Source organism: Hippocampus comes, unplaced genomic scaffold, assembly GCF_001891065.2.
Source record: "Hippocampus comes isolate QL1 unplaced genomic scaffold, H_comes_QL1_v1.1 scaffold90, whole genome shotgun sequence".
NCBI lineage: Eukaryota > Metazoa > Chordata > Actinopteri > Syngnathiformes > Syngnathidae > Hippocampus > Hippocampus comes.
In genome coordinates, this window is record NW_017804912.1 from 160,952 (window position 1) to 175,027 (window position 14,076).

A 14,076-nucleotide genomic window follows, 5' to 3' on the forward strand; every position below is an offset into this window, starting at 1 on the left:
GATAGAAGAACGATTCGATCATAAAAACCTGAATGAAGACTGTGTGGAATTTGAAGGTATTATGCCCTCGACCGAGAATTTCGTAAAGATTATCTACGATATTCTAAAACCCAAACTGCAAATGGGTCGCCAGCTTCACATTACGCTACATGAAACACAAAAGAATGCGGCCGAGTATGGCGATTGGTAACATTTTTACGATATTTGACGCCCCATGGGATATTAGCTCAGTTGGTTTAGAGCGCTGCCTTGACAGGGCAGAGGTCACTGGTTCGAATCCAGTATGTCCCACTAAATAGGCGGTTTCAGTAGTAAGGAAAGATCCTTTTGACATTTCAATATCCAAAAATTCCAAGCACCGAATTCCGAATATCAAAACGACGCCTTGGTATAAGGCCCGATAGTGTATTGAACCTATTGAAATGGGTCTATTACCAATATCCCTATTTACCCCAAACTTATCGCACACGCATTTGATTTGCCAAACCACCTTACACGATTTCTTGAGGCCAAATTGTAGATGGTATCCCTTATAATCCGGGGAATATAGGCCAAAAGCGCGGCGACCGATTTCCATTTGGGTATTTGTGCAACAATTTTCAAAAAACCATCAGAGTGGGTGTGGGCACCATTTTGGTTGTCCTGGAACCCTACCCCAGCTATCTTCGGGCAGTAGGCGGGGGACACCCTGAACTGCTTGCCAGCCAATCACAGCCCTTTCTGCGATCCTACGTGCTAAATCATTTGGAAGACAGTTTATTTTGGTTTCCTAGTAAAGTTTAAAACATTTGCTGCTGGCACAAAAGTGACACTTGAAACCGCGTCCATATTCTGTGGGGTGGGAGCTTTAAGATGCTTCTCGTGGGCTTCCTGATGATCCTCCTGCCATCCTTTGATCAAGGGAGTTTCTCCACCTCCACGAGGATGATCACGGCCCATCAGCTGTACAACTACATCACCGACCACGCCAGCATGTACGGCATGAAGCCCCTGCGCATGTCCAAGGCCGCCGTCACCACCGAGGCCAAGAAGGCCGCGCCGGACCAGCACGAATACGCTCTGGTCGCCTTGTGGAACAGGTAGAGCAAGCGCCCCCGCCGCAAACGCCCGAGCTGCCTGACTTGAGTCGGAATTCTTTCCCTGCTCCAGCTCGGGTTCTTACAAGGACCTGGAGGGCCTTCATCACCATGACGACTTTGACGTTTCACTGGTGGTGTGTCACAATGCTGCTCCCTTTGAGGAACAGTCGGAGGGAGAGAGACACTTGCTGAGGTAGGAGAAGCCGATTGAAGCTGGGTTGTTGGAATCTTCCTGAGAGAAAATCGGTGTGGGGGCAGACGTGTGAAATGGCCTGCTGGGATGTCACAAGTTGATCAAATTCTGAGTGTCTCGTTCGGAGACACGTTTTCGCAAATGATCATTTCACAAACGATTTCCTGAAGTTTGGACTTGGTGGGTGGGCACGACTATTTGTATACAGGACAATGAAACGCCATTTTCCAGAAACCTCCCCCTTGAAGACCAAAGTGTGTGTGTGCAGGTTGCACTTCTACGTGATCATGACGAGCCAGCGTGAGCTCTTCCCCCGTCTCACAGCTGACATGCGGCGCTTCAAGAAGCTTCCTCCGATCCACCGTGAGCCCGGCGAGCTGGGCGGACGCCCCGCCCTGGATCGAGCGGAGGCCTGCACGTCCCCCAGCGGCGAGCGGGACCTCTGGGAAGAACCCACCAGGTCCGGGTCCGAGGCCTGCACGCCCAGCGACGGCAATGAGTTCTATCCTTTGGTGGGCGCCGCCGTCCGGTACCAGGGATTGCTCGACCCGTCCCCGCTGTTCCCACTGCTCAACAGTGAGGTGGCCGCCGCCCGCCGGCAGATCCAGGCCAGCGTGGAGGAAGCCATGGGGGACCGCCCTCAGATCCAGGCCAGCGTGGAGGAAGCCATGGGGCACTGCCGTCGCGACAACCTGTGGAGGAGGCTGTTCCACGGCGAGCACCTGGCACTGGACAAGCTGAAGCTGACCAAGTTGTCCTTCTGCGAGCTGGAGGAGCTGCTGGGGTCTGTCCAGAGCCGCTCTGTCGGGGACATCGACCCCCAGCTGGTGAGAACCGCCCTAATATTTTCCCGGTTAAGGGTTAAAATCAGTGTCCTCTTGCCACAATGGCAAGCCATTGGACGCTGTAAGGTACAGTACAAATTTAGGACCTTTTTTTTTTTTCTGACGGTGCAGGAAGGGGCCACGCCAGTCCTGAAACTTATCGCTGTGTTATTTTGGACAGGAAAGAGTTCTGTGATGTCATAGTTAGACTTGAAAATCATTAACGTGTGAGATTATGGCGTGACGTGTTGCTGGTCTTGGCGTCCCTGCAGGACTGCTTCCTGAATATGAGTACAACCTGGTACCAGAGTCTCATTAAAGTCTTGCTTGGCCGATTCCCTCAAAGTTGTCGCCATTTTGACGACGGCGGCATTCAATACCTGGTGAGACTTCATCTGCCTCCACCCCCTAAAACTGGATAGGTAACTATGCATCCGATCTAACCCGCTGTCTCTTTGTTGCAGGCTGTTCTGAACCAGAAGTTCACGGACTGCTTTGTTTTGGTCTTCCTCGACGCCCAAGCTGGCAAAACGGTGAGTAGTCAAGATGACGTCATCTCTTCCAACCGGTGCATTTTCCATGATTTTGTCGTTGCAGAGCCTGAAGGTAGTTTTGCGAGAGCCGCTGCCGCCGCAGCCACAGGACGGCGGCAGCCCGCCACCTCAGCTGGTCTCCATGTACCATCACCTGGAGTCCGTCATCAACACGGCCTGCTACAACCTCTGGACCGGACTCTTATAACCAATGCTCCTTCTCCCTCAACTTCATCCCGGAGTTGAAGAAAAAGCCAGTTTGCGCCGGATGTTGTTAGCAAGCTGGCTAGTTCCAGAAGCTGCGTCATGGACTGCTAGCATTAAGCTAAGCTGCCGGAAAACATTTTTAAATTATTTTGGCATTTGTCCATCATATTTTTTAAACTATTCTTGAATTTGGACTCCTTTTGGGTCCTGTCGGTCTGCAAGGTGTGTTCCACGCTTAGGAATGATCGACAAGGCGGTGCGTGGAAGTGTTGCGGCTTTTGTACTCAATGCTGAAAAACTGGACACGACATTCCCACATGAGCAGAGTCCGGAATGAATTTCAACACGTGAGACTTTCCATCCAGCCATTTCAAAGGCAGGCTGCACCCTGGCTTGGTCGCCCGGTCAATCACAGGACCACCATAACGTACGTTCAGACCTGGTACCACGGAACTTTTCATCTCTTGATCAACATCAAGGGGGAAGCCAGAGTCTATGACTGACTGGTTTTGGACCCTGGATTGGTCACCAGTCCATCACATGACCACCACACACGTCATACAGTCATTGAGTGTGAAATGGAAAAGTGGTTAAAAATGTGCCCTACCAAGACCACCACCACCCCGGACACAGGTCTGCAGTGTCCTTAAGCAAGACCCTGGTACCCCGAACTGGTTCCCGGGCAGTTAAGCAGCACCCTGCTCCACTAACTGTGTGCGTTTGCTGTGATGGTTCAAATTTCATTTACATGACCCAAAAAAAAAAAAAAGAGAGGATCTCCGTCTGAATGTTTCGGCACTTATATTGCTCAGATTGAGACCAGAGTCGAAGACTGACTGACTGAGGACCTGCATGCTCCCCCAGTCCCTGAAAAGGACATGTTGGATTCCTCATCCATCGTGCACGTTTCCTGTTCAGGGGCAAGTCAGAATCTCTGACTGCCAGACTGTGGACTCTGGCTTGGATCTGGACTGCGGACATTTAGTGCCTTGTGCTGGACTTTGCTACCACGTCAGTGTTTGTTCTGGGATTACAGCCCCTTACATTTTTTGCTTTTCACTGCCCAAAAGTGCCTTGCTATTTCTTTTTTTAACTTTTTGAAGCACAAAGTCTGATGAGGACATTTCCAGAGGGTTTTGGGGGGGGGGTTTCTCCCCTTTGTCGTTAATGGCATAATGCTCAATTGTGCCACTGTTAGCCAAATGTACATAAACACACGCGCGGCGAGCTGAAGGATGTCAAACACTGGAGGCCGTAACAGAAACTTCAACTGTATCACCCGTGTCCTAAGCACTGTACATTGAGACTACAGCTAATGATTATTTAATAATTCTTTTGAATGATTTAAACATTTAAATGTCAATCCCTTTATTTAAATACAGGACTTCATTTCAAATTAACAGTGCAGAAAACAAATCAATTGTGATCTAGTTATTCGGGTCCGTGACGGAAAATAGGCAAAAATGTTGATCACTCTTTTCCAGAGTAAGAACAAATGTTTTATTCAAAACAAAGAATCAGTCATGGAGGACAACAGGCAATTGGAGAATATTGACACTGAAGCCTAAATGCCGAGGATGAGGGCAGTTTTTAATTAAAGCTATCAAAACAATTAATTGCTTATCAAAAATAATTGTTGATGAATTTAATAATAGATTAACTGTGGGTGAATCATTGCAGCTCTTCTATACTGTATCTATTTGGTAAACGATACAGGCCACTTCATGCACTCTGACAAATGCTCAATAAATCAGACAAACGTTCATTCAATCACTTTTCAATTTTTTTGCGTGATTTAGCGTTTTGCCGTGTAGCCTCATTTCCTGCGTGTCCAGTAATGTTGGAGCCAACCCAAACCATCCTGCGTCTTTCCTGGAAGAAGAGGGCAAGTGCAAGGTTGACAAGATGGAGCGGCAGTTTGAAAATGCTGGTAATGGCGCACGCGAGCCCACCTCGCGGCTTGTATTCGCAACCGACGTAGCCTCGGTAGCCGAGCGTCTCAAGCATGGAAAAGACGTAGTCGTAGTTGATCTCGCCGGCGCTGTCCGGCTCATTTCTGCCGGGGACCTGAGCCACCTGAACGTGACCTGGCGCCAAAATGTCACAATGACGTTTTGATGATGTCATCGGTGGCCACAAGTCATATTGTGGTGATTTGATGGCATTTTCATTTTCATGGAAAACTTTTTAGGACTGTTTTTCAAATGTCATTTCATTATTTAAGACCTTTTTAATTTAATTTGATTCGTTGGTTAACGCATCACTCACCCAGCAGTGGCAGATATCGCTGCATGTTTTGCGTCAGGTTTCCATCCATAATTTGCCAGTGGAAAACATCCTGCAAGTATAAAATGTGGACGTTTACCAAGTCGACATATAAAAAAGAAAACACTCGGCGAGCGTCCACTCACCATTTGCAGTTTGATGTTGTCGTTGGCAACTTTCCCCAAGATGGTGGCGGCTGTGCACAAAGAACGAGCTCGAGACAGGATTTGTTTTTTATCTGGCTCGAGCCAAACATGTTTTTACCATCGTGAGGCGACGACAGGAAATATCGAGCGTCAGTCAGCCGTGTGTTGATGGGCTCGATCAGGCCGGTCATTCCTTCCTACCGCCAACAGGAAGTTCAATTTGTTGTTGTCGCGTTCAGCAGTTGCTTCGGCGACATGTCCACGGCTTCACCTCGGAGAGCATTTTGGCAGCGAAGTTGAGGTTCCGTACGAACACCTCCTCCATCTCCTGGATGACTGCCTTGCCACCATCCGCTCCCGCCGGAATCCGGCCGGCCATCAAATGGATCCTGACATGTCAACCACGCCGCAAGCAACTCATACAAATAGGCGACTTATCCAGTTTGCATTTGTATTTTATTTTATTTTAATTGAATATACTAATTCTATAATTATTCAATTTTAAATGTACTCAGTTTGTAATTTTATTTCAAATGTATAGCCGTTGTGAAAAATAAATATATACAATTGTTTTTTTAATTATGCTAAAAAATAATTTGGCCTTATTTTGGCCTTATTATGACAAATTGAAATTTAAAAGAATGACGTTTTTAATTTAGCCATGAGAATTTTTTAAATTAAAAAGTAACTCATATAAAGCGGCTAATTGTTTTTTTTTACAATTAATAAACAATTTTACAAAGCTATTTGTTTATATTTCTTATTTTCTACAGTTTTTCAATCAGTCCCCTTTTTTATAATTGAATGAGATTAAAATATTTTTAAATCAAATGATTGAATCACTGACATTAAATCAAGAATTTCAGACATTTACAAATGGATTAATTTCTGTGTGTGCTGCGTGTGACCTTTTGCAGTCCAGAGCTCGCGCGTACTCAATGGCCTGATCCAGTCCTCGTTTGAAGTCTTCTTCTCTTCCAGGTACCGCCGCCAAGCCCAACTCGCCCGCCGTGACGTCACCTGCAACACGTAATTATGCGATGACGATGGGGACAAGGACGGGGATGGGAGGTGTGGTTTAGTTTTCCCAACCGGGTGGCGTGTTGATCAGGACGACCTCCAGGTCGTGGTCGTTTTTGGCCCGTCGGAGCTCCTGCAGGTCGGCATCGTAGAGCCAGGCCGCCTCCACCGCTCGAAAGCCGGCAGCGGCGGCTGCGTGCATCCGTTGCGGGAAGTCTGGCAGCTCGGTGAACAACCAGCTGATGTTAGCGCAGAAGCGAAGCGCCGCGGAGGATGATGACGACGACATGCCGGAAAGTTTATCTTCTCTCCCCTGCAAACAAGTCCACGAAACTTTCACGTGCGGGCAGCTGCGACGTAAGCGGAAGTACAACGAAGACATAATTAGTCACGTGACTCCATACTTTCGTTTTTCGAACACTTACACAAACAATAATGTATTGAAGTGTGTAGTATAAGGTCTTGTTGTGTTACTTTTTTTTAAACTTGCAAAAGTCACCTTGAGTGAGACACCTGTATTTTGTCACGTTAACCATGACGTATGCGGAAATGGAGAAAAAAATTGCGTGACTCGTCATGGTTTCGTTGTTCTAATACTTAGTAACACAGAAAGATGTTCACATTTTTACGACGCGGGATCATTAAACATCTCTATTTTTTTATAGTTACCTTTTTTGAAATTGGAAAAGGCACCGTGAACACTCCATGGTACGTCCACTCTGACGCACTGAACGCGGAAGCGGTGCGCAAACAACACTAGTTATTCGGGACCCAATTTTCTTCAAAATGTGTCCACACCTCTGATGTGTCAGAATTCCTCGGCTCCAAAGGCCACATGATGTAATATACAGTGTGCCTCGATCGCATGCCAGTATCTAAATTCACGGAAGCTTCTAATATTGCCTTTAAATCTGGCATTCGTTGCTATGGAGACGGGCCCCGCGCGAACGCTGCCTTGGCGTACACTTTCGTAGCCTTCGTTGCCCCATGCTTCTTCGACGCGATTGTTCGGATTTTGACACAGATTTTGTAATATGTGCCTAGTCCATTGTTTGCTTACATGTGCCTTGACATTGACTTGCGAACAGTCCAGAGTGCACACCACCTCAGCTGGGCTCCGCACCAGCTTTCATCAAAAGATTTTTTTAAATTAGTTTCCCTTTGCTGATTTTTCCTGATTTGTGAAATTTTGCAGGCATCCCGTCGGCCACGTTGATGGTCATATTGTTGGCGTGCTGGCGAGCGCAAGCGAAGAAGTCAATTAGCTGCCTGTGATGCCGCCCCGATGCCAGTCCACCGCTCCTGGGCAATACTCGTTCATTAGTGCTTGGGCTCACAGCACCCCCTCTGGAAAAGGCAAGGCATTACACCTACCACCACCATGAAAGTTAGCCAACTTTTCTCTCTTTCGTAATGATTTTCCCACTACTAGTGCTATGTGTCACACACAAATAAACGATCAGTGTTTGAGCATTTCTTTGATATTTAGATTAAGTACTAGTGTGCGCATATTCCTCATGAGTAGAAAAAACTTTGGCATACAAGTAGTTCAACTATATGTTACTAGTCGGAAAGAAGTGCACTGGTTCGCTGCAAGCTACTAGTTAGGCTATGAGTGACATATAATTTTACCAATTAGCAGTACTAGTAGCACCTAGATGTCAGCTAGTGCACAATTTTGCCTTACATTAACATTTAATAAAATTGTACATTTAACATGTTTGTATCTTGTAATAACTATGCTTTTCGTTCGTTATTTTATTATTGCAATTTTATAGGGCTCACCAATGTATTTTTACTTCAAGTTTTTTTTTAAGACTTTTTGTTGCTTTCTATATGATTTCCAAATTATTTGGAATGATTTTCTATGATTGTTTTGTTTCTAATCTGCATCATTTGCGGTGGCGAGCAGAGGGACATTGTGCAGTGACGAGAATGCTTCGTGCCATCTGCCACTGGAAGTCTACCTTGAGAGAATAAAGCTAATATTAGCATGCATGCCCTTAGGAGGGCGGGGCCATCTGGTGGCTTTTTCAACTTGAGGGTAGGGGGGCAAAAAAAGGAGAGTGGAGCTGGTTGACCACAACTTTGTGCAGATACATAATTGAGTATAATGTTTAACCGATCTGTAATTTAATACATTACAAAGACAAGATATTTAACTGATGAATTTTTATTGTTTTTAAAAAATAATCATGAACTTAGAACATACATTGTGTGTGTGTGTGTGTGTGTGTGTGTGTGTGTGTGTGTGTGCGTGCGTGTGTGTGTGTGTTTTATTGTAAATGTATTTCAATTGTTTTCTTACTATATGACTATTCACGTGTATTATTTACCCATAAAAATATTCGTAAGGATTAGTTTTAAGTCTTTTTTTTCTGTTCAAACACAAACATTCTCTATTCGAAATTGTTAAATGTGACTCGAGTGTTATGACATCACGACTGACGTATTAGTGAGCGCCACAAATTAGCCGCCAAATCAATCCACCAATCAACTCGCGAGCTGGGCTTTCCGGAAATAGCCGAGCTTCTCCGAAGTTTTCCGAACGACAAGCGAGCATCAGCGCGTAGCTCAACGGCTTTCTTTCTTCTTCTCCTTTTGCCTTTCCTCCTCTTCTTTTTCCTTTTCTTGTTGTCCTTGTTGACGGACAACCACCGAGGCTGATCAAGCGGAACCACTGGACGGCACCGGAAGAGGAGACCCGTACACGTGAGCCAAGGATTTATTTATCGGGACTTTTTTTTTCTTCAGATTTTGCGGTGGATCTTGCGCGTGTGGACTGATTTTGTATTTGTTTGGGGGTTCTTGCGTTTGTTGATGTTCTTCTGTGGAACACCTGAAGAAAAAGAAGACCACCTCGCACCTCCACCAACTCGAGAACATGGTGAGCGTGTGTGCATGTGCGTGTGCGTGTGTGTGTGTGTGTGCGTGCGCGCGCACGCCGTCACACTTGTGTGCGCGCCGTTGATGTGCTGTGTTAAAATTGAATTGAAATTATTTAATAACATGGTGTAAATTCAATTGAATGAAGACAAATAATAACAATGAAAATAATAATAGAAATAATAATCACTGGAACAATCTGGCTCGGATACATTATGACTGATCTATTTAGATTAGATTTCTTTTTCTAGTTTTATTTAAGTTTTTTTTTTTAATTTTTAAAAATGCAAACCTTATATTTTGTACACTTTTATTTTGTTATGTGTCAGTTTTATCTGAATAATAAAGATAAACTCTTTATGATCAATTATTACAGATTTAAGGCTAGATTTATTTTTTTGTTTTTATGACGTTATTTATTCATTAGTTATTGAAATACATGAATTAATTGATTAATGAACTGTCATGCAAGTGTAAAAAGAAGTTAACCACTGTTAACATTTGTCAAAAAAAGTATGAAAAATAATCATATAAAACCAAAGTACACTTTCGTAGCCTTCGTTGCCCCATGCTTCTTCGACGCGATTGAACGGATTTTGACACAGGTTTTGTAATATGTGCCCAGTCCATTGTTTGCTTACATGTGCCTTGACATTGACTTGCGAACAGTCCAGAGTGCACACCACCTCAGCTGGGCTCCGCACCAGCTTTCATCAAAAGATTTTTTTAAATTAGTTTCCCTTTGCTGATTTTTCCTGATTTGTGAAATTTTGCAGGCATCCCGTCGGCCACGTTGATGGTCATATTGTTGGCGTGCTGGCGAGCGCAAGCGAAGAAGTCAATTAGCTGCCTGTGATGCCGCCCCGATGCCAGTCCACCGCTCCTGGGCAATACTCGTTCATTAGTGCTTGGGCTCACAGCACCCCCTCTGGAAAAGGCAAGGCATTACACCTACCACCACCATGAAAGTTAGCCAACTTTTCTCTCTTTCGTAATGATTTTCCCACTACTAGTGCTATGTGTCACACACAAATAAACGATCAGTGTTTGAGCATTTCTTTGATATTTAGATTAAGTACTAGTGTGCGCATATTCCTCATGAGTAGAAAAAACTTTGGCATACAAGTAGTTCAACTATATGTTACTAGTCGGAAAGAAGTGCACTGGTTCGCTGCAAGCTACTAGTTAGGCTATGAGTGACATATAATTTTACCAATTAGCAGTACTAGTAGCACCTAGATGTCAGCTAGTGCACAATTTTGCCTTACATTAACATTTAATAAAATTGTACATTTAACATGTTTGTATCTTGTAATAACTATGCTTTTCGTTCGTTATTTTATTATTGCAATTTTATAGGGCTCACCAATGTATTTTTACTTCAAGTTTTTTTTTAAGACTTTTTGTTGCTTTCTATATGATTTCCAAATTATTTGGAATGATTTTCTATGATTGTTTTGTTTCTAATCTGCATCATTTGCGGTGGCGAGCAGAGGGACATTGTGCAGTGACGAGAATGCTTCGTGCCATCTGCCACTGGAAGTCTACCTTGAGAGAATAAAGCTAATATTAGCATGCATGCCCTTAGGAGGGCGGGGCCATCTGGTGGCTTTTTCAACTTGAGGGTAGGGGGGCAAAAAAAGGAGAGTGGAGCTGGTTGACCACAACTTTGTGCAGATACATAATTGAGTATAATGTTTAACCGATCTGTAATTTAATACATTACAAAGACAAGATATTTAACTGATGAATTTTTATTGTTTTTAAAAAATAATCATGAACTTAGAACATACATTGTGTGTGTGTGTGTGTGTGTGTGTGTGTGTGTGTGTGTGTGCGTGTGTGTGTGTGTGTGTTTAGTGAGCGCCACAAATTAGCCGCCAAATCAATCCACCAATCAACTCGCGAGCTGGGCTTTCCGGAAATAGCCGAGCTTCTCCGAAGTTTTCCGAACGACAAGCGAGCATCAGCGCGTAGCTCAACGGCTTTCTTCCTTCTTCTCCTTTTGCCTTTCCTCCTCTTCTTTTTCCTTTTCTTGTTCTCCTTGTTGACGGACAACCACCGAGGCTGATCAAGCGGAACCACTGGACGGCACCGGAAGAGGAGACCCGTGCACGTGAGCCAAGGATTTATTTATCGGGACTTTTTTTTTCTTCAGATTTTGCGGTGGATCTTGCGCGTGTGGACTGATTTTGTATTTGTTTGGGGGTTCTTGCGTTTGTTGATGTTCTTCTGTGGAACACCTGAAGAAAAAGAAGACCACCTCGCACCTCCACCAACTCGAGAACATGGTGAGCGTGTGTGCATGTGCGTGTGCGTGTGTGTGTGTGTGTGCGTGCGCGCGCACGCCGTCACACTTGTGTGCGCGCCGTTGATGTGCTGTGTTAAAATTGAATTGAAATTATTTAATAACATGGTGTAAATTCAATTGAATGAAGACAAATAATAACAATGAAAATAATAATAGAAATAATAATCACTGGAACAATCTGGCTCGGATACATTATGACTGATCTATTTAGATTAGATTTCTTTTTCTAGTTTTATTTAAGTTTTTTTTTTTAATTTTTAAAAATGCAAACCTTATATTTTGTACACTTTTATTTTGTTATGTGTCAGTTTTATCTGAATAATAAAGATAAACTCTTTATGATCAATTATTACAGATTTAAGGCTAGATTTATTTTTTTGTTTTTATGACGTTATTTATTCATTAGTTATTGAAATACATGAATTAATTGATTAATGAACTGTCATGCAAGTGTAAAAAGAAGTTAACCACTGTTAACATTTGTCAAAAAAAGTATGAAAAATAATCATATAAAACCAAAGTGACAATAATTATTACAATAAATAATTATTTCCACTCCAATATAATAATCATAATAATAAACTGGCTATGATGCAATATTAAGATGACATTTTTCTTTTGTCATCATTTAAAAAAAATGTGTTTTATAAATTTATTGTGATGCAGTCAATGTTAGGTCATTAAAAAAAATCAACTCAGCCACAAATAATGTCTGTCACACATTTTTTTTGCCATTCTGATTTAATCTTTAACCGTCCTTTTCCATGTCACTTCAAAGATTTTGTCATTCACAATTTGCAAACAAAAAGCCAACGTGAGACATTGCTAATGTTTACCATCTAGCAGTGGGGGTCGGAAACACACACGTAACTCAATTTGGACTCGTATCTCAAAGCACTGGCGTGTTAGAAAGGATTTCTACGAAGGAACTAGATGAGCTCCCTCCTGTTCCGATGTCAACTTTAATTTCCCCAAGCAACGTGTTACGTGGCGGCGTCAAAGGCGCGTAGGGACGAGCTGCTTCATCCCGAGAGCGAGCGATGGAATACTGATGAAGCTCCGGCACATGTTGCCGCCTTCATCTTCATCTTCCTCGTCTTCTTCATTCATGCTGGAGGAGTCGCGCTCGTCTGCATGCACGCCACACTCCAGCCACCGCAGCACTTCGCTTTCGTGACTCTCTCATCCTCGAGTTTGACACTAAAGTGCAACATTTGCCCACCAAAATGACAGTTGACCAGCCGATGATGTTGTTGCATTGTTTTGTTTTGATTTTTTCACCAAAATGATGCGAATGTGTATTGTCACAGAAATGATAAACAGGTCCGTGTTCAATGCCAAGTGCAGTCGTTTGTCATTAAAATTCAATGTTTGCTCACCAAAAAGGCTGCATACGACGACTCAAATATGATATTTTGAGTTGTCAGTCTTTGGACAATTCTATTGGTTATGACAAAATGTGATTTTTTGCCGACAAAAGTGCAGCCAAAATGCAATTGTCAACCTAAAAAGTGGTACAATGCATATTTAACATTATATAAAAATAAGTCATGATAACTTACGTTCCAGGAGCACCCCTGCAATAAGTAAAATACGTGACATGGCCGAGTTGAAATATACCCTGGAAAGGTTTAAACGAGTCCTCAAGTAATTTGGGTATCTAGATTGGTAAAAAAAAAAAAAAAAAAGAATATTTCAAGCTAACCACAGCTACAATTGTTTATGCTACGCATGACAGTAACAGGCCGCCGATGTGGTTTAAAAGATCAACTTCAAAATAAACCTTACCAAATAAAATAAAGACATCGATGCCTATGCTTTGTACGTTGTTCGCGGTCGTTCTCCGTCACAAATTGTTGCTTGTACCGACTTCAACAACATCAAAACAATCCAGCAATCAAATCCATTAAGTGCTCACGATAAGTGCTAGCTTGGTTTGGCTTGAAAAACATTTTGCCTTGAAGCCGCGCAGAAGACATTAGACCATAAAGGGGTGGTCTTTCTCCTGAAAGATGGACTAAATGTCATTTTTAGGCCCCCATTTGTAATACGTTTGTGACAAGCACCTCCGAGGAGGCGATGAATCACAGCCATATGTCGTTAGCATGTTAGCGCCATGTTAGCGCGCCGCCCCGAGCCGAATCCAGTCCCGGGCGGCGTACGTCTCTGGCCCGCATGCTGGCGGGATGCCACCCCGCTGAGCCTGGCGCACTCGCGTCGCCCCGACAATCTGTTACTCCGCTGGACACTTTGGGGCGGACCGATGCCAGGCTAGCACAAAAAAAAAAAAAAAAAGGGAAAAAAAACAAGAAAGCCTTCATCTCAGAGTTGTCAAACAAATATTCGAAGAAAGCAACGAGCAAAAAAACAGAATACAAAAACAAAACATACATAATAAAAGTATTAGGACACCATCAGGAGTTGAAGAAAATGTGGACAAAATTGTTTGAACATCGCAAAGAAGGTACTTAAAATGCGGGTTTTGGACAAATGTATTGCGACACAGACGGAAAGTCAAGTAATTGTGGACTCGCTGAAAAACGATGATCGGCCAAGGAAGTAAATGCTTGGAATCCCATAATGTGTGTGTGTGTGTGTGTGTGTGTGTGTGT

General features: G+C 43.5%; 3 protein-coding genes and 1 non-coding gene across 5 annotated transcripts in view; 3 read left to right on the top strand and 1 right to left on the bottom strand.

Moving 5' to 3' along the window:
- LOC109525029 (protein SZT2-like) overlaps positions 1–4,606 on the top strand; it is a 51,550-nt gene extending 46,944 nt beyond the window's left edge. Inside the window, exon 71 of the mRNA XM_019885257.1 lies at positions 2,694–4,606. Coding sequence (XP_019740816.1) covers positions 2,694–2,837 — 144 coding nt within the window. The 3' untranslated portion in view covers positions 2,838–4,606. The remainder of the gene's footprint in view (positions 1–2,693) is intronic.
- trnav-gac (transfer RNA valine (anticodon GAC)) lies at positions 217–291 on the top strand. The gene has a single exon. It is a non-coding gene; the product is annotated as a tRNA-Val (tRNA).
- On the bottom strand, positions 4,598–6,881 carry hyi (hydroxypyruvate isomerase). Of its 2 annotated transcripts, XM_019885238.1 has the most exons (9): positions 6,781–6,881; positions 6,340–6,617; positions 6,156–6,267; positions 5,519–5,636; positions 5,366–5,444; positions 5,248–5,297; positions 5,105–5,174; positions 4,789–4,923; positions 4,598–4,708 (listed from the first exon to the last, which is right to left on the bottom strand). In XM_019885238.1, exons 1-9 carry the CDS (start codon positions 6,843–6,845, stop codon positions 4,653–4,655), a joined length of 963 nt encoding a protein of 320 aa, XP_019740797.1. In that variant the 5' UTR covers positions 6,846–6,881; the 3' UTR covers positions 4,598–4,652. The 2 variants fall into 2 exon arrangements, with proteins under 2 accessions (XP_019740797.1, XP_019740806.1); XM_019885247.1 differs by lacking the exon at positions 6,781–6,881 and having other exon boundaries at positions 6,340–6,624.
- Positions 6,882–11,104: 4,223 nt separating this feature from the next.
- The window catches only part of ptprfa (protein tyrosine phosphatase receptor type Fa), a 34,972-nt gene continuing 32,000 nt past the window's right edge, over positions 11,105–14,076 (top strand). The window contains exons 1-2 of the mRNA XM_019884450.1: positions 11,105–11,269; positions 11,403–11,444. The gene's annotated coding sequence lies outside the window, so the exon portion shown is untranslated. The remainder of the gene's footprint in view (positions 11,270–11,402; positions 11,445–14,076) is intronic.

Excerpts from the sequence above, each read along its gene's own strand:
- hyi (XM_019885238.1), bottom strand. The coding sequence starts at position 6,845 with ATGACGAGTCACGCAATTTTTTTCTCCATTTCCGCATACGTCATGGTT. Across the intron at positions 6,268-6,339 it reads CCTGATCAACACGCCACCCG|GTGACGTCACGGCGGGCGAG; the intron begins GTTGGGAAAACT and ends TACGTGTTGCAG. Across the intron at positions 5,175-5,247 it reads ACAACATCAAACTGCAAATG|GATGTTTTCCACTGGCAAAT; the intron begins GTGAGTGGACGC and ends TTATACTTGCAG.